This window comes from Electrona antarctica, assembly GCF_951216825.1.
Source record: "Electrona antarctica genome assembly, chromosome: 23".
NCBI lineage: Eukaryota > Metazoa > Chordata > Actinopteri > Myctophiformes > Myctophidae > Electrona > Electrona antarctica.
The window spans coordinates 38,654,884-38,680,863 of record NC_136804.1 but is presented as its reverse complement, the minus strand read 5'-3'; the positions used below and the strand labels follow the sequence as shown (position 1 = coordinate 38,680,863).

At 46.1% G+C, this 25,980-nt stretch overlaps 1 protein-coding gene and 1 long non-coding RNA gene across 7 annotated transcripts in view; one reads left to right on the top strand and one right to left on the bottom strand.

Moving 5' to 3' along the window:
* Positions 1-25,980, bottom strand: part of LOC306916647 — a 571,903-nt gene that overhangs the window by 187,941 nt on the left and 357,982 nt on the right. The window lies entirely within an intron of this gene.
* Positions 1-25,980, top strand: part of LOC306916639 (chloride anion exchanger-like) — an 82,043-nt gene that overhangs the window by 53,280 nt on the left and 2,783 nt on the right. For all 6 annotated transcript variants that reach the window (XM_079494611.1, XM_079494608.1, XM_079494609.1 and 3 more), the window contains 15 exons: positions 1,128-1,292; positions 2,789-2,941; positions 5,294-5,376; positions 7,258-7,405; positions 8,122-8,235; positions 10,931-11,008; positions 13,127-13,222; positions 14,229-14,335; positions 16,230-16,299; positions 18,304-18,396; positions 20,142-20,237; positions 22,058-22,291; positions 22,834-22,888; positions 24,375-24,526; positions 25,580-25,648. In XM_079494611.1, coding sequence (XP_079350737.1) covers positions 1,128-1,292; positions 2,789-2,941; positions 5,294-5,376; positions 7,258-7,405; positions 8,122-8,235; positions 10,931-11,008; positions 13,127-13,222; positions 14,229-14,335; positions 16,230-16,299; positions 18,304-18,396; positions 20,142-20,237; positions 22,058-22,291; positions 22,834-22,888; positions 24,375-24,526; positions 25,580-25,648 — 1,713 coding nt within the window. The remainder of the gene's footprint in view (positions 1-1,127; positions 1,293-2,788; positions 2,942-5,293; positions 5,377-7,257; positions 7,406-8,121; positions 8,236-10,930; positions 11,009-13,126; positions 13,223-14,228; positions 14,336-16,229; positions 16,300-18,303; positions 18,397-20,141; positions 20,238-22,057; positions 22,292-22,833; positions 22,889-24,374; positions 24,527-25,579; positions 25,649-25,980) is intronic.

The window sequence follows — 25,980 nt, the reverse complement described above, 5'->3', positions numbered from 1 at the left end:
TATAATTTAGCTATTGAAAAATAGCAGATCTACAAGCTCGTGCTTGTAGGTCTGCTATTTTTGAAAAATCGTGAAAATATTTATTTCAGAAAACTGGAGGATTTAGAAGGATTTTTTAAAATTTTGAGGTCAGGCCTAAATGGGTCAAATGATAAGGGACAGTCACGTCGTCAGCATTAATAAAACAACAACAACATAAGGAGCTGACTCACAGTCACGTCGTCAGTGTTTTAGCGGAGTCACCGTTATGGAAGTCATTCAAGCCAAGTCTCACCGAGTCTCATTGTTCTCATTGTTCACTTTGATAACGTTCAGGGGTTGAGAAAAAAAATCACACCCGTGTGAACTGAGTGGTGTAAGGTCTTATATAGCCTGATCAGCTGTGGTCTGACGTAATGTCTGACGTAATGAAATCACACCCGTGTGAACTGGGTGACCATAGCAACCATGCTCATTTTTAGGTACGAACAGACAGACAGACAGACAGACAGACACGTAAACTAACAAAGCCAGTCGTAGGAGTGGTTTACACCACTCAATATGTTCTTGTATCTCCCTGCCTGGCGTTGTGTGTCCAGCTGGGCATGGGGATCTATTAAATATGTTCTTGTATCTCCCTGCCTGGCGTTGTGTGTCCAGCTGGGCATGGGGATCTATTAAATATGTTCTTGTATCTCCCTGCCTGGCGTTGTGTGTCCTGCTGGGCATGGGGATCTATTAAATATGTTCTTGTATCTCCCTGCCTGGCGTTGTGTGTCCAGCTGGGCATGGGGATCTATTAAATATGTTCTTGTATCTCCCTGCCTGGCGTTGTGTGTCCAGCTGGGCATGGGGATCTATTAAATATGTTCTTGTATCTCCCTGCCTGGCGTTGTGTGTCCAGCTGGGCATGGGGATCTATTAAATATGTTCTTGTATCTCCCTGCCTGGCGTTGTGTGTCCTGCTGGGCATGGGGGTCTATTAAATATGTTCTTGTATCTCCCTGCCTGGCGTTGTGTGTCCAGCTGGGCATGGGGATCTATTAAATATGTTCTTGTATCTCCCTGCCTGGCGTTGTGTGTCCAGCTGGGCATGGGGATCTATTAAATATGTTCTTGTATCTCCCTGCCTGGCGTTGTGTGTCCAGCTGGGCATGGGGATCTTCCAGGTGGGTTTCGTGGTCATGTACCTGTCGGACACCCTGGTCTCTGGGTTCACCACCGCCGCCGCCGTCCACATCCTGGTGTCGCAGCTGAAGTTCGTCCTGGGCTTGACGGTCCCGGGCCTCAGCGGACCGCTCGCTATCATATATGTGAGTAAAATAAATCACACCCGTGTGGGGGTCCCCGGGACTTCCAGACCCACAGGAACGCGTACAGGGTGCCAGTCTGGTTCCGGTGAGCCGCCCCGTGTCCGAAACGGTCGAGAAATGATAGAGTTACTGTGTGGGGGAATTAGCAGACCCCTCCCTCTCCCTCACCTTCTCTCTCTCCCTCTCCTTCTCTCTCTCTCTCTCTCTCTCTCTCTCTCTCTCTCTCTCTCTCTCCCCCTCTCCTTCTCTCTCTCTCTATCTCTCTCTCTCTCTATCTCTCTCTCTCTCTATCTCTCTCTCTCTCTGCTCGTTTACATATGACATAAATTCTCCATTCATTGTCAGTCATTTCATGTTTGTGATCTACACTATAGCTGAATATAGGAGGGGCTAGTGCCCTATAAATCTACACTATAGCTGAATATAGGAGGGGCTAGTGCCCTATAAATCTACACTATAGCTGAATATAGGAGGGGCTAGTGCCCTATAAATCTACACTATAGCTGAATATAGGAGGGGCTAGTGCCCTATAAATCTACACTATAGCTGAATATAGGAGGGGCTAGTGCCCTATAAATCTACACTTTAGCTGAATATAGGAGGGGCTAGCGCTCCTCAAATCTACACTATAGCTGAATATAGGAGGGGCTAGCACCCTATAAATCTACACTATAGAGCACCGAAGTCCTGACGTCACTGCCCTCTACTACCAGTAGAGGGCAGTGAGCGAAAAGGTTCATGTATGTTTTTATAAGCATTGTACTCTCCATAGTGGGATTTTAGATCGCCTCATATAAGAACTGTGTTTGAACTCATATGGATATGAAGCATCGACTGAAGGTGGAAATGTACAAATATACCCAAAGAGTAACAAAATAAGCGTTAGAAACGAGCCAAACAACCCAGAGACTACATTTCCGGGTAGGCTGCTTCTGCCCGCAGCCCGTCGCACAACAGAAACTGAACGTTAATTACGTTTATTTTTATTTTTATTTTATTGATATATAATGTATCGTGGTTAGTACGAGTCGAGTCACCACCAGCTGAGCTTACGTCAACGAGGAATCTCAGGAACGCAATATGTTGACAGCTGGGCGTGACGTATATGCTCAGCGACATTGCATTCATATGTAGTTTCAAGGCTTTTGCGGTCACATTAATTCCATTTTCTCTAGAAACTGGCTGTATCAAATATGAATGGACATCATTAACGACGCACAGCCACTCCCCTGACAGAAACGCCGAGGTGGTCGGTTTATTTTTCAAACACAGTTCTTATATGAAGCGACCTAAAATCGCTATAGCTGAATATAGGAGGGGCTAGCGCTCCTCAAAACATGAGATCCTAACCAGATGCCCGAACCACCTCCTTTCCACGGAGGTCATCTTTGATAAGGTCATCATGGATGCTTAACTCTTCGTGTTCTCCATGTCCTCCTCAGACCCTGGAGAGCATCTTCGGTCAGATCATTAACCCTTCCTGTTCTCCTCCTCAGACCCTGGAGAGCATCTTCGGTCAGATCAGCTCCACCAACATCTGTGACCTGGTGACGTCTCTGATCATCATGGTGGTGGTGTTCGTTGTCAAGGAGGTCAACGACAGATACAAAGCCAAGCTGCCCGTTCCCATCCCCATAGAGGTCATAATGGTGAGATCCCATCCCTGTAGAGGTCCTAATGGTGAGATCCCATCCCCATAGAGGTCATAATGGTGAGATCCCATCCCCATAGAGGTCATAATGGTGAGATCCCATCCCTGTAGAGGTCATAATGGTGAGATCCCATCCCTGTAGAGGTCATAATGGTGAGATCCCATCCCTAGAGAGGTCATAATGGTGAGATCCCATCCCCATGGAGGTCATAATGGTGAGATCCCATCCCTAGAGAGGTCATAATGGTGAGATACCATCCCCATAGAGGTCATAATGGTGAGATCCCATCCCTAGAGAGGTCATAATGGTGAGATCCCATCCCCATAGAGGTCATAATGGTGAGATCCCATCCCTAGAGAGGTCATAATGGTGAGATCCCATCCCCATAGAGGTCATAATGGTGAGATCCCATCCCTGTAGAGGTCATAATGGTGAGATCCCATCCCTGTAGAGGTCATAATGGTGAGATCCCATCCCTGTAGAGGTCATAATGGTGAGATCCCATCCCTGTAGAGGTCATAATGGTGAGATCCCATCCCTGTAGAGGTCATAATGGTGAGATCCCATCCCTAGAGAGGTCATAATGGTGAGATCCCATCGCTAGAGAGGTCATAATGGTGAGATCCCATCCCCGTAGAGGGCATAATGGTGAGATCCCATCCCTGTAGAGGTCATAATGGTGAGATCCCATCCCTAGAGAGGTCATAATGGTGAGATCCCATCCCTAGAGAGGTCATAATGGTGAGATCCCATCCCCGTAGAGGGCATAATGGTGAGATCCCATCCCTGTAGAGGTCATAATGGTGAGATCCCATCCCTAGAGAGGTCATAATGGTGAGATCCCATCCCCATAGAGGTCATAATGGTGAGATCCCATCCCCATAGAGGTCATAATGGTGAGATCCCATCCCTGTAGAGGTCCCCTGTAGAGGCCCCCTGTAGAGGCCAGGTCCCCGGTTGGATGTAGCACGTGGAAGGAACACGTTATTCCAACCAGTTCCAACCAGACCCTAGGGGACACGGGGAGAACATGTGAGGGTACCTGCCCTAGGGGACACGGGGAGAACATGTGAGGGTACCTACCCTAGGGGACACGGGGAGAACATGTGAGGGTACCTGCCCTAGGGGACACGGGGAGAACATGTGAGGGTACCTACCCTAGGGGACACGGGGAGAACATGTGAGGGTACCTACCCTAGGGGACACGGGGAGAACATGTGAGGGTACCTACCCTAGGGGACACGGGGAGAACATGTGAGGGTACCTACCCTAGGGGACACGGGGAGAACATGTGAGGGTACCTGCCCTAGGGGACACGGGGAGAACATGTGAGGGTACCTACCCTAGGGGACACAGGGAGAACATGTGAGGGTACCTACCCTAGGGGACACAGGGAGAACATGTGAGGGTACCTACCCTAGGGGAAACGGGGAGAACATGTGAGGGCACCTACCCTAGGGGACACGGGGAGAACATGCAAACTCCACACAGAAGGGAAGGCCCTTTTCGCCAACCCCACGAGGGACATTTGACACCGCCACCATTTAAGAGCTTTAGTTGAGTGACTGTATTTAGCTGAGTCACTGTCAAAGTGACCAACGGTAGTATCATACACTGTGTTCTTATTTATGACTATAAAGCCAGTGTCTTTGATTATATGGCATTGTATTATAAAAGGAAATTCCAAAACTTCAAAGGGAACGACACCGGCAAATCATTAACCAATTCCTCATCCTGAAACCGGCAGTGTTGTAAAATAACCGAGTACATTTACTCAAGTACTGACTGTAACTTTGCTTGAGTATGTAGTATGTAACAGTGTTGTTTTCGTCGACTAAAACCAAGACGAAAAATGTTCGTCGGCTAGCTTTTTTTCACTGACGAAAATTACATGGAAACTAAATGAAAACTAAGCTATGATGAGTAAAACTAAGACTAAATATACTGACAATTTCATCAACAAATAAAAACTAGACTAAAATGTCAGGAAGGGACTAGTGGACAAGAGATCCAGTATAAGTAATTTTACACTCGGTTTGAATGCTGAAAATAGCTGATCTACAAGCTCACAACACGATGCGTTGTGAGCTTGTAGATCGGCTATTTTCAGCAAGTGTAAAATCAGCCATTACGACAGGCATCAAGGCCCGCCAAAACACATTTTAGTCGACTAAATCATCTGTAGATTTAGTAAAACTAAATGAAAACTATTCAAGAGACTACGACTAAAACTAAAAATCTAATTTTGCTGCCAAAAACAACACGTGTTATGTAAAGAAAGTGGAAGTGTAGCAACGGAGCAGGACTCGACGACATTGACGTTGTGTTTCTGTGGGTTTCCGTTCTCAGACGGTCATCGCGTGTGGGATTTCCTACGCCTTGGACTTCAGGAACAGATTTAAGGTTGATGTGGTCGGTCACATTCCTGAAGGGTAAGACATTCTGAAGGAGCCTCTCTCTCTCTCTCTGTCTGTCTCTCTCTCTCTCTCTCTGTCTCTCTCTGTCTGTCTCTCTCTCTCTCTCTCTCTCTCTCTCTCTCTCTCTCTGTATGACATCACTTGATTACAGGGAGTATTTTCGTGAAGCTTCAGTGGGAGTGACCGGCCGGCTGCCCCCGACAGGTCACGGCCACCTTCCAGATGGAGGTCAAATGCATGCCATCAAATCTCTTAACTGTTCCCAAAATAGAACTCGTGCTTTCATTTGGTACACACAGCTATATTTTCAAAATGACACACACACGCCATTCATTGAGTGTACACACAACTAAGCATTTGCTGCACGCTACCACGGCATTCACAGAAAAATGAAGTGCAAAATTGAAAACACAATAAAAACACATGAATGACATTGACTCTGGAGAATGAGTCATTTCTCCTTTTGTAAAATGACTCGTGTAGGCTTACTTTTTCATAGTCAAACTTAACCCATTTTGACCTGAGATCAGATTCTAAAAATGTCTTCTACATCCTGATAGTTTTCTGAAAAAGCTATGTTTTTATGTCAGTCGTTCTTCGATTTTTCAAAAATAGCAGACCTTCAATAGCTAAAGCATAACATAATGCTAACACCAAAAGGGGTTCCCGCCTAGAATGGGTTAAAACAGCACACAGATACAGTATGCAGACAAAATACGTTTTCTTTTTTATTTAGTTTCTTAATTTTTTTTGTACATTACCGTGTCTGTAAACCGGCCTGCTCAAACTGCTCAAAAGCAGACCCAAGCTATTTTCACTAGCTTGAACTTTGAACTTTATTGAGAGGATGACCCCCTTGAGATTCAGCATTCCCAGGTACCAGCACCCCCAACCCAATCTAACGTCACCTGGTCCGTTCCCAGGTACCAGCCCCTCCAACCCAATCTAACGTCACCTGGTCCGTTCCCAGGTACCAGCCCCTCCAACCCAATCTAACGTCACCTGGTCCGTTCCCAGGTACCAGCCCCTCCAACCAATCTAACGTCACCTGGTCCGTTCCCAGGTACCAGCCCCTCCAACCAATCTAACGTCACCTGGTCCGTTCCCAGGTACCAGCCCCTCCAACCAATCTAACGTCACCTGGTGCGTTCCCAGGTACCAGCCCCTCCAACCAATCTAATGCCACCTGGTTCGTTCCCAGGTACCAGCCCCTCCAACCAATCTAACGTCACCTGGTCCGTTCCCAGGTACCAGCCCCTCCAACCAATCTAACGTCACCTGGTCCGTTCCCAGGTACCAGCCCCTCCAACCAATCTAACGTCACCTGGTCCGTTCCCAGGTACCAGCCCCTCCAACCAATATAACGTCACCTGGTCCGTTCCCAGGTACCAGGCCCCCAACCCAATCTAACGTCACCTGGTGCGTTCCCAGGTACCAGCACCCCAACCCAATCTAACGTCACCTGGTCCGTTCTCAGGTACCAGGCCCCCAACCCAATCTAACGTCACCTGGTCCGTTCCCAGGTACCAGCCCCCCAACCCAATCTAACGTCACCTGGTCCGTTCCCAGGTACCAGCCCCCCAACCCAATCTAACGTCACCTGGTCCGTTCCCAGGTACCAGCCCCCCAACCCAATCTAACGTCACCTGGTCCGTTCCCAGGTACCAGCCCCCCAACCCATTCTAACGTCACCTGGTCCGTTCCCAGGTACCAGCGCCCCCCAACCCAATCTAACGTCACCTGGTCCGTTCCCAGGTACCAGCGCCCCCCCAACCCAATCTAACATCACCTGGTCCGTTCCCAGGTACCAGCCCCCCAACCCAATCTAACGTCACCTGGTCCGTTCCCAGGTACCAGCCCCCCAACCCAATCTAACGTCACCTGGTCCGTTCCCAGGTACCAGGCCCCCAGCGCCCCCAACCTGCACATCTTCCAGGAGACGGCGGTGGAGGCGTTCCCCATGGCCATCGTAGGCTTCGCCGTCGCCTTCTCTGTCGCCAAGGTCTACTCGGTCAAGCACGATTACACCATCGATGGAAACCAGGTGAGCACTGCTTAACCACACCATTACACTATCGATGGAAACCAGGTGAGCACTGCTTAACCACACCATTACACTATCGATGGAAACCAGGTGAGCACTGCTTAACCACACCATTACACTATCGATGGAAACCAGGTGAGCACTGCTTAACCACACCATTACACTATCAATGGAAACCAGGTGCGCCTCAACTACTTAAAGGTTTCATGACATGCATTTTCATATATTTTTATGACCTCAATTACACCCCCAAAAAAACGTTGAACATTCAGTGGATTTTCTGTGGTCTGGAGTTTTCTCTGTGGGTTTGGAAGCCTTTTGAGCTGCAATGAAAACAGGCAAAACATTGACTGTGAAATCACTGACTGTGACATCACAGTCAGCAGGAAAATCAGAGCACTCGTTTGAGCCAGAAAACCTCAGACCACAGAAAACCTACTGAATGTTAAAAGTGCAGGTTTTTTGTGTGCAATTGAGCTCAGAAAACCTAAAAAAAAATAAGAAAAATTACAAAAACTTTGTTTATCCACACGATTACACCATGGATAAACTACTTAACCACACGCTGCGTTTACATTCTTCAAAAATAGCAGATCTACAAGCTTGTAGATCTGCTATTTTTCAATAGCTAAAGTATAACATAATGCTTTAAACCACCAAAAGGGGTTAATGTACTCAGTTACCTCCCCCCCCCCCCCCCTGGTCCTGTGCTGTAGGAGCTGATCGCCTTCGGGACCAGCAACATCGTCGGAGCGTCCTTCAACTCGTTCGCGGCGAGCACGGCTCTGTCCAGGAGCGCCGTGCAGGAGAGCACGGGGGGGAAGACTCAGGTAGGACTCTGTCCAGGAGAGCACGGGGGGGAAGACTCAGGTAGGACTCTTCTGAACTTTTGATTGTCTCCACCAGGCCGAAGGCATGATGGGGAGAGAGTATGTTTTGCACTCCGTCCGTCTTTCCGTCCGTCTGTGTACAGCTAATCTCCGGCACCGTTAACCCGGTCCATGCCACATTTTGCACACACACACTCCCTGGATGCCAACGATGAACCTCTGCCCCAAATTTTCCAGAACGGCCTGTTATAGCGCCACCAGGAGGCCGACTTTTGAAAAAAACATTTTTGGATATTACTCCTCCAGATTCTGTCCAAAAATCCCGCAAATCGTTACACACTATCTCTATATGTGTTCAACCCTAACCCTAACCCTATTTCATATTCCATCCTAATTTACTAACATTGGCTTTCAAACGGAGCGTGCAATTTACGTGAAATCTTTCACAGACTTTCCTACTAGGCTGAGGAATATATCCCACCCTTTTCACATTGGCCTGTTATTTTTATTCTCCCTTCGGGCCGCCCTACCAGCCGCGTTTTAACAGCGGGCGAGCATCGGCCGACACATCGCCGAATCGCCCCGTTATCGCCTGAAAGATTAATTATTTTTATCTTTTCAGAGCGACGGTGCTCCGCCCACTTTTCGACCATCACCTGTTCGCCTGCTATATCGCCGGGAGTCGCCAGTAGGGTCCCATAGACGAATAATGCACTTCCGGAACATTGGTCTGGCTGTTAAAACGTCCTGTTAGAACATTGGGCTGGCTGTCGCCTGGTGTTAAAACGCCCTGTTAGAACATTGGGCTGGCTGTTAAAACTGGTTTATGGCCATTGACGTAATTGACGTAATGAAATCAATAAATCCCTTATGGCCACTGACGTAATTGACGTAATCGATTGATTCCCAATAATCGGGAGCTTATTGTCGCAAAATTTAGCATTTTTTAGCTAATTTGGCTAACGGCCGATGTAATCTTCCTAAAACCGGCCGAAAATCCGCGCGTGCACGGTCGATCGCGCACGCGCGTGATCGTGCATGCATCGCTGCGTAAAATGCGATGTTTTGGGCTTGATTAGAGCTTAATTTGACTTAGTTATGAAAAATACGATGATAGCTTAGCATTCCGGACATCTTTCATTGTGACACACTAGCAAAGCTACTGCCGGATATTTTGATCCTAACCGGATGTGGTCATCGTTTACTCGCTCCTTTTGGTCAGAATCGGCACAATGGTGACGTTACCGCCACCATCAGGACTGATTGTCCCAATACTATAGTCTTGCCCCGTCAGAATGAGATATAGTGTGTATATCGCGGATTTTTCTATTGGCGTTAAAATGACAAATTAAACATTTGAAAAATGCTGGCTGAAGAATCAATCCACTGTTAATTAGGTATAGCAATAAGAGGGTTAAAACGTCCTGTTAGAACATTGGTCTGGCTGTTAAAACGCCCTGTTAGAACATTGGTCTGGCTGTTAAAACGTCCTGTTAGAACATTGGTCTGGCTGTTAAAACGTCCTGTTAGAACATTGGTCTGGCTGTTAAAACGTCCTGTTAGAACATTGGTCTGGCTGTTAAAACGTCCTGTTAGAACATTGGTCCGGCTGTTAAAACGTCCTGTTAGAACATTGGTCTGGCTGTTAAAACGTCCTGTTAGAACATTGGTCCGGCTGTTAAAACGCCCTGTTAGAACATTGGTCCGGCTGTTAAAACGCCCTGTTAGAACATTGGTCCGGCTGTTAAAACGTCCTGTTAGAACATTGGTCCGGCTGTCGCCTGCTGTTAAAACGCCCTGTTAGAACATTGGTCTGGCTGTTAAAACGTCCTGTTAGAACATTGGTCCGGCTGTTAAAACGTCCTGTTAGAACATTGGTCCGGCTGTCGCCTGCTGTTAAAACGTCCTGTTAGAACATTGGTCCGGCTGTTAAAACGTCCTGTTAGAACATTGGTCTGGCTGTCGCCTACTGTTAAAACGCCCTGTTAGAACATTGGTCTGGCTGTCGCCCGCTGTTAAAACGCCCTGTTAGAACATTGGTCCGGCTGTCGCCTGCTGTTAAAACGCCCTGTTAGAACATTGGTCTGGCTGTCGCCTGCTGTTAAAACGCCCTGTTAGAACATTGGTCTGGCTGTCGCCTACTGTTAAAACGCCCTGTTAGAACATTGGTCTGGCTGTCGCCCGCTGTTAAAACGCCCTGTTAGAACATTGGTCTGGTTGTCGCCTGCTGTTAAAACGCCCTGTTAGAACATTGGTCTGGCTGTCGCCTACTGTTAAAACGCCCTGTTAGAACATTGGTCTGGCTGTCGCCCGCTGTTAAAACGCCCTGTTAGAACATTGGTCTGGCTGTCGCCCGCTGTTAAAACGCCCTGTTAGAACATTGGTCTGGCTGTCGCCTACTGTTAAAACGCCCTGTTAGAACATTGCTCTGGCTGTCGCCCGCTGTTAAAACACCCTGTTAGAACATTGGTCTGGCTGTCGCCTGCTGTTAAAACGCCCTGTTAGAACATTGCTCTGGCTGTCGCCCGCTGTTAAAACACCCTGTTAGAACATTGGTCTGGCTGTCGCCTGCTGTTAAAACGCCCTGTTAGAACATTGGTCTGGCTGTCGCCTACTGTTAAAACGCCCTGTTAGCCTGGCGTGGTTCAGTCTCGTTCCTCTCTGTGTTAGAGTTCATCTATCTTGTCCTCTCCAGGTTGCTGGTTTGCTGTCGGCGATAATAGTGATGGTCGTCACCTTATCCCTGGGATTCCTACTGGACCCCCTCCCAAAGGTAAACCCCCTCCCAAAGGTAAACTAGTCCTACTGGACCCCCTCCCAAAGGTAAACCCCCTCCCAAAGGTAAACCCCCTCCCAAAGGTAAACCCCCTCCCAAAGGTAAACTAGTCCTACTGGACCTCCTCCCAAAGGTAAACCCCCTCCCAAAGGTAAACCCCCTCCCAAAGGTAAACCCCCTCCCAAAAGTAAACTAGTCCTACTGGAGCCCCTCCCAAAGGTAAACCCCCTCCCAAAGGTAAACTAGTCCTACTGGACCTCCTCCCAAAGGTAAACCCCCTCCCAAAGGTAAACTAGTCCTACTGGACCCCCTCCCAAAGGTAAACCCCCTCCCAAAGGTAAACCCCCTCCCAAAGGTAAACTAGTCCTACTGGACCCCCTCCCAAAGGTAAACCCCCTCCCAAAGGTAAACCCCCTCCCAAAGGTAAACTAGTCCTACTGTAGCCCCTCCCAAAGGTAAACCCCCTCCCAAAGGTAAACTAGTCCTACTGGAGCCCCTCCCAAAGGTAAACCCCCTCCCAAAGGTAAACTAGTCCTACTGGACCCCCTCCCAAAGGTAAACCCCCTCCCAAAGGTAAACTAGTCCTACTGGACCCCCTCCCAAAGGTAAACCCCCTCCCAAAGGTAAACTAGTCCTACTGGAGCCCCTCCCAAAGGTAAACCCCCTCCCAAAGGTAAACTAGTCCTACTGGACCCCCTCCCTAAGGTAAACCCCCTCCCAAAGGTAAACTAGTCCTACTGGACCCCCTCCCAAAGGTAAACCCCCTCCCAAAGGTAAACCCCCTCCCAAAGGTAAACTAGTCCTACTGGACCCCCTCCCAAAGGTAAACCCCCTCCCAAAGGTAAACTAGTCCTACTGGAGCCCCTCCCAAAGGTAAACCCCCTCCCAAAGGTAAACTAGTCCTACTGGAGCCCCTCCCAAAGGTAAACCCCCTCCCAAAGGTAAACTAGTCCTACTGGACCCCCTCCCAAAGGTAAACACCCCCTCCCAAAGGTAAACCCCCTCCCAAAGGTAAACTAGTCCTACTGGACCCCCTCCCAAAGGTAAACACCCCCTCCCAAAGGTAAACCCCCTCCCAAAGGTAAACTAGTCCTACTGGACCCCCTCCCAAAGGTAAACACCCCCTCCCAAAGGTAAACCCCCTCCCAAAGGTAAACCCCCTCCCAAAGGTAAACCCCCTCCCAAAGGTAAACCCCCTCCCAAAGCTAAACTAGTCCTACCCCTATTGGCTGCGTTCCCGTCCTAACTGGGTTTAATAGTCGGTACTGGGGTCATTGTAACCTTTGACCTTTGTGTTACCATTGGATGCTGTGGTCATCATCGTAACCTTTGACCTTTGTGTTGCCAGTCGGTGCCTTGGTCATCATCGTAACCTTTGACCTCTGTGTTAATAGTCGGTGCTGTGGTCATCATAACCTTTGACCTCTGTGTTCCAGTCGGTGCTGTGGTCATCATAACCTTTGACCTCTGTGTTCCAGTCGGTGCTGTGGTCATCATAACCTTTGACCTCTGTGTTCCAGTCGGTGCTGGGTGCTGTGGTCATCATAACCTTTGACCTCTGTGTTCCAGTCGGTGCTGGGTGCTGTGGTCATCGTAACCTTTGACCTCTGTGTTCCAGTCGGTGCTGGGTGCTGTGGTCATCATAACCTTTGACCTCTGCGTTAACAGTCGGTGCTGGGTGCTGTGGTCATCGTAACCTTTGACCTCTGTGTTAACAGTCGGTGCTGGGTGCTGTGGTCATCGTAACCTTTGACCTCTGTGTTAACAGTCGGTGCTGGGTGCTGTGGTCATCATAACCTTTGACCTCTGTGTTAACAGTCGGTGCTGGGTGCTGTGGTCATCGTAACCTTTGACCTCTGTGTTCCAGTCGGTGCTGGGTGCTGTGGTCATCGTAACCTTTGACCTCTGTGTTAACAGTCGGTGCTGGGTGCTGTGGTCATCATAACCTTTGACCTCTGTGTTAACAGTCGGTGCTGGGTGCTGTGGTCATCATAACCTTTGACCTCTGTGTTAACAGTCGGTGCTGGGTGCTGTGGTCATCATAACCTTTGACCTCTGTGTTCCAGTCGGTGCTGGGTGCTGTGGTCATCATAACCTTTGACCTCTGTGTTCCAGTCGGTGCTGGGTGCTGTGGTCATCGTCAACCTGAAGGGAATGCTGATGCAGTTCAGAGACGTTGTTTACCTGTGGAGACGAGACAGGCCAGACTGTGTAAGTAACCAACCATCTAGGTATGGTACAGTATATCTATATTTATGTACTATTACATTTAGACGGGGAAAACTAAGTATGTAAAGTAAACTAAGTATGTAAAGTAAACTAAGTATGTAAAGTAAACTAAGTATGCAAAGTAAACTAAGTATGTAAAGTAAACTAAGTATGTAAAGTAAACTAAGTATGTAAAGTAAACTAAGTATGTAAAGTAAATCGTTTGTATCCAAAGCGCTTTACGTAGATGCATTACTGTACATTCACGCATGCAGGCCATTCACACACCGATCGGGATGGAGCTCCATAACCCATACCTGAGTACCCGTTATCAATAAGCTAAGCCTATTGAGTACCCGGTATCAATAAGCTAAGCTTATTGAGTACCCGTTATCAATAAGCTAAGCTTATTGAGTACCCGGTATCAATAAGCTAAGCTTATTGAGTACCCGGTATCAATAAGCTAAGCTTATCGAGGACCCGTTATCAATACGCTTTGGGCTTATCAAGCCTGTTATGGAGCATAGCGGCCCATGACGTCATGTTTAAACAATCAAGACAAGAGGCGATCAAGAAATAAATGAAATCATCCACGCTGGCACAAACATGTCGGTCTAAAAGTGTATTGATACCTGCCAACCGTGTTAAATGTGTGGTGCTTCTTCTCCAGGTGTTTAGGGGCGGCGGTGGCTCAGGGGTAGAGTGGCTGGATGGTAACCGCAAGGTTGCCAGGTCGAACCCTGTGGGCTCCCCCAGAGTTAGTGTCGAAGTGTCCTTGAGCAAGACACTGAACCCCTAATTGCTCCTGATGTGCAGGTTGGTGCCTTGCATGGTTTCCGCTGCCATCGGTGTGTGAATGTGTGTGTGTGAATGTGTGTGTGAATGGGTGAATGTAATGCACAATCTATGTAAAGCGCCTTGGATAAAGGCGCTATATAAATGCACCATTTACCATTTAATGTGTGGTGGTTCCTCTCCAGGTGTTTAATGTGTGTTGGTTCTCCTCCAGGTGGTGTGGGTGGGGACGTGTCTGGCGTCCATCCTCCTGGGCTTGGACCTGGGTCTGGCCGCGGGCCTGGGAGTGGAGCTTCTCTCCGTGGTCATCAGGGCTCAGTTGTAAGTAACGTTTACATGTGATCAACAAGTCATCAGGGCTCAGTTGTAAGTAACGTTTACATGTGATCAACAAGTCATCAGGGCTCAGTTGTAAGTAACGTTTACATGTGATCAACAAGTCATCAGGGCTCAGTTGTAAGTAACGTTTACATGTGATCAACAAGTCGGATCCGTTTGATTTTTCACATTCCATCCCGATTTATTTTTCCCTCACGTCTTACGCCTTCTTGCACTGACCAATTGGACACTTCATTGTTCTGTTGACCAATTGGACACTTCATTGTTCTGTTGACCAATTGGACACTTCATTGTTCTGTTGACCAATTGGACACTTCATTGTTCTGTTGACCAATTGGACACTTCATTGTTCTGTTGACCAATTGGACACTTCATTGTTCTGTTGACCAATTGGACACTTCATTGTTCTGTTGTTATTATTATTATCTTTATTTTTCTTGTCTTTATTAGGACGAGACACGTGATGCTCTTGATGACGCTCTGATTGACTGCATATAGACACCTTATTTGTTTTTTACCCTCTGCTCTGTAGTATTAGTTTTAACTAGACCTGTACGAGAACGATGCAACTTGGGAACCTAATAATACCCGTTGTCAACTTGTCATAGCACCCACACACACACACACACACACACACACACACACACACACCCACACACACACACACACACACACACACACACACACACACACACACACACACACACACACACACACACACACAGAGAGACGTGGTGCATTTCTAGTAGGATTATTACTGTATTTTTATGCATCTTTTATTTGTGTATGTATTCAGAATGAATGAAGTGGTGCATATTGCTTAGATTTCTTTCCTTGTCTTTTTTCTTTTCCTTTTATTTCTTCTTGCTATATTTTAATCTATGTATTTAAATTGTTTTTCTTTGCGATGCGAAATGCAAAGAATTGTTTCTGTTTTATTGGCATATTCGAAATAAACACGACAAACAAACAAACAAACAAACAAACAAACAAACAAACAAACAAACAAACAAACAAGCATAATCTGAAGGCAGCCGCTGAGATGTTGTGTTGACCTGCAGCGCTGCAGCGTCCTGGACATTAACACCCTGGAGCGGCAGGACGGAGAAAGATTCTAAGATCTAAATCATGATTCCGTCCAATTCTAAGCAAAGATCCTGTGTTAGACGGCCCACCGCGGTCCCGTCCTCCCGTTGTTGTCGATCACCTCGGGGGTGTTTTGGCTACATTTAGCTGCTACTTCAGCCACATCCGGGATAACATCCGGTCCGTCGGTAAACGTGCTCCGCTGCTATAAATCGCTGGGCTCTGATTTAATGGATTAAATAATCTCTGATTTAATGGATTAAATAACCTCTGATTTAATGGATCAAATAACCTCTGATTTAATGGATTAAATAACCTCTGATTTAATGGATTAAATAACCTCTGATTTAATGGATTAAATAACCTCTGATTTAATGGATTAAATAACCTCTGATTTAATGGATTAAATAACCTCTGATTTAATGGATTAAATAACCTCTGATTTAATGGATCAAATAACCTCTGATTTAATGGATTAAATAACCTCTGATTTAATGGATTAAATAACCTCTGATTTAATGGATTAAATAACCTCTGATTTAATGGATTAAATAACCTCTGATTTAATGGATCAAATAACCTCTGATTTAATGGATTAAATAACCTCTGATTTAATGGATTAAATAACCTCTGATTTAATGGATTAAATAACCTCTGATTTAATGGATTAAATAACCTCTGATTTAATGGATTAAATAACCTCTGATTTAATGGATTAAATAACCTCTGATTTAATGGATTAAATAACCCCGGGCGTTGGGGCTGTTAACATGTTGTGTTGATCTTTCAGCCCACGCTGCAGCGTCCTGGCCAACATCAAAGGGACAGACATCTACAGGGACAGGAAGGACTTCCTCAGCGTAAGTGGGCTTTGCTCCTGTACTGTTCTGGCGTCCAGTGTAGAGCGTCGCAGCCCCTCCAGCGACCAGCGGCCCGGATAAGAGAATTCCCCATTCATTTTTCCCCCATAGACGTTTATTTAACACCATTCTGGGTGGGAACCCCTTTTGGCATTGTGTTATACTTTGGCTATTGAAAAATAGCAGATCTACAAGCTCATAGCGCGGCACCGAGTTTGTAGGTTTGCTATTTTGTTTAAATCGTGAAAATGTGGCGCAAATCTTTGAATATATATTCTTTCAGGGCGAACATTTTTAACTCAAATCTTTGCTTCTATGTAGTTCCCTGGAACTACATATTTTCAGATGGGGGTCGGCAGCCAATTACATATAATTTTTGGGGGTCCTTGATGAAAATGTTTGAGAACCACTGACTAATAGAAAAATGGGGTAAACTGACAGGATTTAGAATCGTCCTCATGTCTAAAAGGGTTAAAGACCTTTAACCCTTGACCAACTCATGACCATAAACACATATTATTTTGGGCCGAACAAATAATTAGAAAGAAGAAGAAAAGGGCATTTTATTATTATTATTATTATTATTATTATTTGTTCTGCCCAAACATATGTGTTTATTGTCATGATTTTGTCACCATCCCAGTTGTCTTTGTCTGAGGCAGGTCTTTAAATAAATACTTTGTGAAACGTCTATGGGGGAAAATGAATGGGGAATTCTCCTCCGTGAAAGGGGGCGGGACTGCGACGCTCCATGTTACAATGTTGCTACAGTAGGTTCTTAGCTTCCTTATGATTCTTGATGACAAATGGTGGAAGTTCCAGACCCACAGGAACGCACCCAGGGTGCCGGCCCGGTTCCGGCACGCCGTCCCGCGTCCGAAACGGTAGAGAAATGACAGAGTTACCCTCTACTGTACCCTCTACTGTACTGTACTGTACTGTCACTGTACTGTACTGGCACACCCGAAGGCGTCATATATACAGTTAATACGTGCGTGTTTGTGTGTGTTAGGTTGCACACAGGTGGTGAAAAAAAACCATGCTGTTTTCGTGCTCATACCCACCCCACCCACCCACCCACCCACCCACCCAGCCACCCACCCAGCCACACACATAGCTCTGTAAGGGAGTGGTTGCACCACTCAAAAAAAGGCGGGCACAATCAGCGACGTGCAGAGAGTGTCAGAGGGGCAGGGGCTGAAATCCCGTAAGAGGAGCACTTTTGGACAAAAATAGTGAAAATAGCAGATCTACAAGCTCTCAATGCGTCGCTCTGCAACGTGTTGAGAGCTTGTAGATCCCCGGACCCCCAAAGTGGGGGTCTGGGGCCCCCCAGGGGTCCTTGAGGGAGTTCCTGGGGGTCTAGGGACCCACGGGGGTCCTTGAGGGAGTTCCTGGTGGTCTGGGGCCCCCCAGGGGTCCTTGAGGGAGTTCCTGGGGGTCCGGGGACCCACGGGGACGCACGTCTAATAGCCGGCTACTGCTCAGTGGGATAGTTTGTAACCAAATGGACCCTTATGGTTCTGTAACTCTGAGAGTGTACAAAATGTACACTCTCGGAGTTACAGTTTTCCTTTTGGGTCAATAATGTATCACGTTCATTCTTTTGTTTGTATGTAAAACATTATGTCATCATGACCGAGACAAATAAACTAACTAGACTAAACTAAATGATGGAGAGTTGGTAGCCTCGCCACCCAGGTGTTTAGTTCCGTTCGCATTCGGCTCACAAAGAAAACGTAACATTTTACACTCATTTTCACTCTCAAACATCTGCAAACATTACTTAATTTACAAGAAGTCTACACAAATAGAGAATGTAGAAGAATTGTCATTTTGATCAACGTTTGCCTGTTATCTCTCCTAATGTAACCAACATCAATACAGCATGGAATTAATTGTGAATCTTATCCAACGACTACAAAATATAATGATATAATGATAAAACCACTTGTCTGCTGTCCTATAGAGACATCCATAACCGTAAACATGTCGTCTTCACAGATTTACGAGCCGGAGGGAGTGAAGATATTTCGGATTCCTGCTCCGCTCTTCTTTGCCAACATCGACTTCTTCAGGAGCAAGCTGGTGGAAGCCGTACGTATGTCGATCTCCAGAGAGCCCAGATCGCTTTGATCTCTCGTTTCATTATCAGTGTTTCATGATTATAACCGTCCAAAGTTAAAAGGAGGAGCCGTTTAGTGGACTTAAAAGCCAATCGCCATAAAGACGAGAAAGATCAAATGAGTTGGGAAACGGAAGGCCATAAACCAGTGGTTCCCAAAGTGGGGTCCGGGGCCCCCCAGGGGTCCTTGAGGGGGTTCCTGGGGGTCTGGGGCCCCCCATGGGTCCTTGAGGGAGTTCCTGGGGGTCTGGGGCCCCCCAGGGGTCCTTGAGGGGACCCCCAGGGGTCCTTGAGGGAGTTCCTGGGGGTCTGGGGCCCCCCATGGGTCCTTGAGGGAGTTCCTGGGGGTCTGGGGCCCCCCAGGGGTCCTTGAGGGGACCCCCAGGGGTCCTTGAGGGAGTTCCTGGGGGTCTGGGGCCCCCCAGGGGTCCTTGAGGGAGTTCCTGGGGGTCCGGGGCCCCAGGAACTCCCTGGGGCGTTCCTGGGGGTCTAGGGACCCACAGGGGTCCTTGAGGGAGTTCCTGGTGGTCTGGGGCCCCCCAGGGGTCCTTGAGGGAACTCCCTGGGGAGTTCCTGGGGGTCTAGGGACCCACAGGGGTCCTTGAGGGAGTTCCTGGTGGTCTGGGGCCCCCCAGGGGTCCTTGAGGGAGTTCCTGGGGGTCCGGGGACCCACGGGGACGCACGTCTAATAGCCGGCTACTGCTCAGTGGGATAGTTTGTAACCAAATGGACCCTTATGGGTCTGTAACTCTGAGAGTGTACAAATGTACACTCTCAGAGTTAAATTAACATTGATTTTATAATATGAATGGGGCTTCCACTAAACACGGCTATATTACCCCATGGAATATATTCCATAAACAATATCATCAAACATCAAAATATAAATATATTAGTACAGCCATAGATGGCAATTTGAGGTTCTCTTCTTTAGTATTTCAACATGGGGGAAAAAATGAAAAATAGCATTAGCCCTGTAAAACCCAGATTAATTTCTACGATTTTAACCTTACTACTACTTTTTACTACTAGGACTTATCAGAGGAAATGATGTAAATGAGCAAATGTTATGCACATTTATAATAATTATTAAAATAATAATAATAAATTAATAATTTACATTTGGGGGATATCTTTCACAATAATGAATAAAACATGTTCTAGACATTCTAATGATCACAAAAAAACATATATTACAGTTATTTTAAATGGTAAATGGTGCATTTATATAGCGCCTTTATCCAAGGCGCTATATAGAGATTGTGCATTACATTCACCCATTCACAGACACATTCATACACTGATGGCAGCGGAAACCATGCAAGGTACCAACCAGCACATCAGGAGCAATTAGGGGTTCAGTGTCTTGCTCAAGGACACTTGGACACTAACTCTGGGGGAGCCGGGTTCGAACTGGCGACCTTGCGGTTACCATCTGGAAACTCTACCCCTGAGCCCTTTGATTAGGGTTAAAGGTCAAAGGTCCAGAGATTTTTAATTTGTGTGAATTTCAGCCTCTGTGGGGGGTATTTATATGCAAATATCAGGACCAATGGCATTACAATGAACATCAATGACGTTTAGGTGAAAAAAGGACATTAACAAAATGGTTTAATGAATGAATGAATTAAAATATTTTGTAGTATTGCAACGCTGGGTGTTACAGGGTTAAACAAACCTATTACTGTATCATTTATTTACACCAATGTGGTTTCAGATCGGATTCAGCCCCCTGAGGGTGTTGAGGAAGCGAAACAAGGCTCTGAGGATGATCCGAAAGCTTCTGAAGAAAGGAGACCTGAAATGGAGTGCGGTGAGTATAGTGTTAATGGTAACCAAATGGACCCTTATGAGATCTTAACTCGTGAAAGTGTCAAATGAAACCAAATGGACCCTTACGGGTATAGGGTTTGTCCCGATCCGATCTCGTGATCGGAAATCGGGGGCCGATCACTTCATTTTCGAAATGATCGGAAACGGATCAGGAGCAAAACACTTGATCCTTAGTATCAATATTATATCCATATCTTGATATTAGCCTGGATTTATCTATTTATCTAATTATAAGTTCTATAAAAATATAAATATCGGATCGGGGAAAAATCGGTATCGACAGATACTCAAAATCAAATGATCGGAATCAGATCGGGAGCAATAAAAACGTGATGGGAACATCCCTACTCACGGGTCCATTTGGTTTCACTTCACGCTCTCAAGAGTTAAGTTGTTGTTAATCATCTGCATTACTTAATTTGCAAGAAGTCTACACAATTAGAGAATGTAGAATAATGGTCATTGCTGTATTGATGGCAACCCCATCAATACAGCATGGAATTGTGGACAAAATCGTCTCCATAAGGTGGAAATTTTGGAAAACTCATTTTACACCCAAAATATGGATGTAAACAGCCTTAGTGAATCAGACCCGGATTCTAAATCACACTGCTAATAAAATGCTCTCTGCGTGCGCGTTGCAGTGTTGTTTTCATCCACTAAAAACTAAACCTTTTTTCACTGACGAAAACTAAATGGAAACGAAATGAAAACTAAGCTATGATGACTAAAACTAAGACTAAATATACTGACAATTTCGTCAATAAATAAAAACTAGACTAAAATGTTAGGAAGGGACTAGTGGACAAGAGATCCAGTATAAGTCATTTTACACTTGGTTGCATGCTGAAAATATCCGATCTACAAGCCCACAATGCGTCAAGCTTGTAGTTCAGGTATTTTCAGCAAGTGTAAAATCAGTCATTACGACGGCATCAAGGCCCGCAAAAAGACATTTTAGTCGACTAAATCAACTGCAGATTTAGTCAACTAAAATCTTATGACATTTAGTCGACTAAAACTGGACTACCACTAAAACATTCCAGGTGACTAAAATATGACCAAAACTAAATTAAGTTTAAACTAGATTAAAATGTTAGGAAGGGACTAGTGAACAAGAGATCCAGTATAAGTCATTTTACAATTAGTTGCATGCTGAAAATAGCCGATCTACAAGCCCACAACACGTCGCGCTGCGACGCGTTGTGAGCTTGTAGATCGGGTATTTTCAGCAAGTGTAAAAGCAGTCATTACGACGGCATCAAGGCCCAAAATACATTTTAGTCGACTAAATCAACTACAGATTTAGTCAACTGAAATCTTATGACATTTAGTCGACTAAAACTAGACTACCACTAAAACATTCCAGGTGACTGAAAATATGAGTTTCAGTCCAAAGACTATGACTAGACTAAAATAAGATTTGCTGCCAAAAACAACACTGGCGCCGTTGCAGAAAAAGGCTGTGCTAATGCTCCCTGCCGTGCGCGTTGCAGAAAGGCTGTGCTAATGCTCTCTGCCGTGCGCGTTGCAGAAAGGCTGTGCTAATGCTCCCTGCCGTGCGCGTTGCAGAAAGGCTGTGCTAATGCTCCCTGCCGTGCGCGTTGCAGAAAGGCTGTGCTAATGCTCCCTGCCGTGCGCGTTGCAGAAAGGCTGTGCTAATGCTCCCTGCCGTGCGCGTTGCAGAAAGGCTGTGCTAATGCTCCCTGCCGTGCGCGTTGCAGAAAGGCTGTGCTAATGCTCCCTGCCGTGCGCGTTGCAGAAAGGCTGTGCTAATGCTCTCTGCCGTGCGCGTTGCAGAAAGGCTTCGCCAACAGCTCGTGCGGTCCCATGCACGACTCGGGGGACGACGACGAGAAGAACCTGGAGGACCTGGACCTGCCCATGGACTTCAAGGACCTTCCCATAAAGATCGACTGGAACTCGGAGCTCCCCGCCAACATCAGCGTGCCCAGACTGGAGCTGCACAGCCTGGTGCTGGACTTCTCTGCCGTGTCCTTCCTGGACATCTCTGCCCTCAAGAGCCTCAAAACGGTCAGGTTCTGCTTCTATACGGTCCCCCGCAAATCCTCAGCGGTGGAAAAAGTACTTATTACTTAACCCATTTAGGCCGGACGTCGAAATTTAAAAAATGTCTTTTAGATCATGACAATATTCTGAAAAACCTCATGTTTCTGTATCGGTGCATGGTTCTCAATATTTCATGTCAAGGACCCCAAAAATTACATGTAATTGGCCGCCGACCCCCATCTGAAAATATGTTGTTCCAGGGACAATAACCCAGATGCAAAGATTTGAGTAAAAAACTGAAACTCTGGAAGAATATATATTCAAAGATTTGAGGCATATTTTAACGACTTTTCTAAAATAGCAGATCTACAAGCTCGTAGCGTGGCACCGAGTGCCGCGCTACAAGCTTGTAGATCAGCTATACCTCAAAATAGTACTCAAGTATGTACAGTACTTTAGTAAATGTACTTAGTTACTTTACACCACTGCAAATTTTTGCACTGTAAAAAAATATAAGGGGATGATTTTTTGTTTTTCATTTTTTTATGTCCTCCTGTTTGTTTCAGGCACTGAAAGAACTGATCCGAGTTGAAGTTGACATCTACATCGTGGCGTGCGACAGTAAGTTCTCTGTCTTTAAAAGGGATTACTTTGAACCACAAATCAGGAAAATGGGGTACTTTGAGCAACAAATCAGTAAAAGGGGGTATAGTATCCATCCATCCATCTTCAACCGCTTATCCGTAGTCGGGTCGCGGGGGCAACAGCTCCACCAGAGTGCTCCAGACGTCCCTCTCCAGAGCAACATTAGTGACTTCCTCCTGGGGGATTCCGAGACGTTCCAAGGCCATTGAGTCGATATGTTTCCTCCAACTGCGCCTTGGTCTGCCCCGGGGTCTCCTCCGAACCACCTCAGCTGACTCCTTTCCAGGCGAAGGAGCAGCGACTCTACTCCGAGTCTCTCCCGTGTGACTGAACTTCTCACCCTATCTCTAAGGGAGATGCCAGCCACCCGTCGAAGAAAACTCATTTCGGCCAATTGTATTCGCGACCTTATTCTTTGGGTCGTGACCCACACTTCATGACCATAGGTGAGAGTAGGAACACTTCATGACCATAGGTGAGAGTAGAAACACTTCATGACCATAGGTGAGAGTAGGAACACTTCATGACCATAGGTGAGAGTAGAAACACTTCATGACCATAGGTGAGAGTAGGAACACTTCATGACCATAGGTGAGAGTAGGAACACTTCATGACCATAGGTGAGAGTAGGAACACTTCATGCCCATAGGTGAGAGTAGGAACACTTCATGACCATAGGTGAGAGTAGGAACACTTCATGACCATAGGTGAGAGTAGGAACACTTCATGACCATAGGTGAGAGTAGGAACACTTCATGACCATAGGTGAGAGTAGGAACACTTCATGACCATAGGTGAGAGTAGGAACACTTCATGACCATAGGTGAGAGTAGGAACACTTCATGACCATAGGTGAGAGTAGGAACACTTCATGACCATAGGTGAGAGTAGGAACACTTCATGACCATAGGTGAGAGTAGGAGTATAGGGTTAGGGTTAGGCTATAGTATATTGAAGCCAAACCAGTTTGAGAAGCATTGATCTGATGTCTCTCTGTCTCTACACAGCGTACATCCTGGAGGAGTTTCATGGTGTTTCTCTCTCTTGTCTCTACACAGCGTACATCCTGGAGGAGTTTCATGGTGTTTCTCTCTCTTGTCTCTACACAGCGTACATCCTGGAGGAGTTTCATGGTGTTTCTCTCTCTTGTCTCTACACAGCGTACATCCTGGAGGAGTTTCATGGTGTTTCTCTCTCTTGTCTCTACACAGCGTACATCCTGGAGGAGTTTCATGGTGTTTCTCTCTCTTGTCTCTACACAGCGTACATCCTGGAGGAGTTTCATGGTGTTTCTCTCTCTTGTCTCTACACAGCGTACATCCTGGAGAAGTTTCATGGTGTTTCTCTTGTCTCTACACAGCGTACATCCTGGAGGAGTTTCATGGTGTTTCTCTCTCTTGTCTCTACACAGCGTACATCCTGGAGGAGTTTCATGGTGTTTCTCTCTCTTGTCTCTACACAGCGTACATCCTGGAGAAGTTTCATGGCTGTGCTTTCTTCGACGATGAGGTCCATCCGTCCATGTTCTACGTGACGCTGCACGACGCCATGCTGCACATCCTGGAGAAACACCCAGAGTCCAAGACCGAGAAGATGTTGTACCACGACGAAAAGGTACCCGACAGATTCACTGATAACGTGTTTATAATGTTGTACCATGAAAAGGTTCCCGACAGATTCACTGATAACGTGTTTATAATGTTGTACCATGAAAAGGTACCCGACAGATTCACTGATAACGTGTTTATAATGTTGTACCATGAAAAGGTTCCCGACAGATTCACTGATGATAATGTGTTTAAAATGTACCATGAAAAGGTACCCGACAGATTCACTGATGATAATGTGTTTAAAATGTACCATGAAAAGGTACCCGACAGATTCACTGATAACGTGTTTATAATGTACCATGAAAAGGTACCTGACAGGTTCACTGATAATGTGTTTAAAATGTACCATGAAAAGGTACCTGACAGATTCACTGATAACGTGTTTAAAATGTACCATGAAAAGGTACCTGACAGATTCACTGATAACGTGTTAAATAATTTACCATGAAAAGGTACCTGACAGATTCACTGATAATGTGTTTAAAATGTACCATGAAAAGGTACCCGACAGATTCACTGATGATAAAATGTTGTACCATGAAAAGGTACCGGACAAATTAGCTGTTTTTGACAGGGGGGCGGGGGCATTCGAGCATGGGGCTAAATATGTATTTCTTTACAACATTTTATAGCGATTTCTTTTTTTATTATTTACTATAGTCCTACTAGACCCCAAGAAATTACATCTGGCCACAGAAGATCACAGTATCTACTGAATGTGAGGCTCAATATGCCAGTTTGACACATTCAGTAGATCCCGTGATCTTTTGTGGCCAAATGCAATTTATTGGGGTCTAGTAGGACTATAAAATGTTGTAAAGAAATACATATTTAGCCCCATGCTCGAATGCCCCCGCCCCCCTGTCAAAAACAGCTAAAATCCCTAAAACGAAAGAAAGCAGCAAATGAAAAAAAAATTGCACTCACCTTTTACTTTCTCTAATAACAACCTAAAACATGACCCTTGGTTGAAAAAAACTAAAGTTGTCCTTTAAATACAGTGCTTGAGTAAATGTACTTACTACTTTCCACCACTGTGTACCATGTTGTGTTCTAGGTGATGACAACAGTGACCGTTCACCATCCAATGGGCAGAGGAGGCAGTTTAAGGAGCCGAGATAAAATGGTACGGAACATATTTCCAAATTACCCTCACAAAAAAAACATGCAGTAATCCTGGTCTCTATACCGCCTCCCCCTGGCCAGCCGGGGCGCCTGATGGAAGGGAATAACGTGTTCCTTCCATGTGCTACGTCCAACCGGGGAAACCCCCCCCTGTCAGGTGTAAAGAAGCTGCTTGGACTCCTCATGCATAGAAGGAAGCATGAGGTCAGTCCGCTGCTCTCCCCAGGTTGGCAGAGACAGTGTAGCGCCCAGGATTACATTAGATAATTGACACTGGGTGGAAAAAAATGGGTTACAAAATCATGGGATAAGAATTATTTAAAAAATAAAACA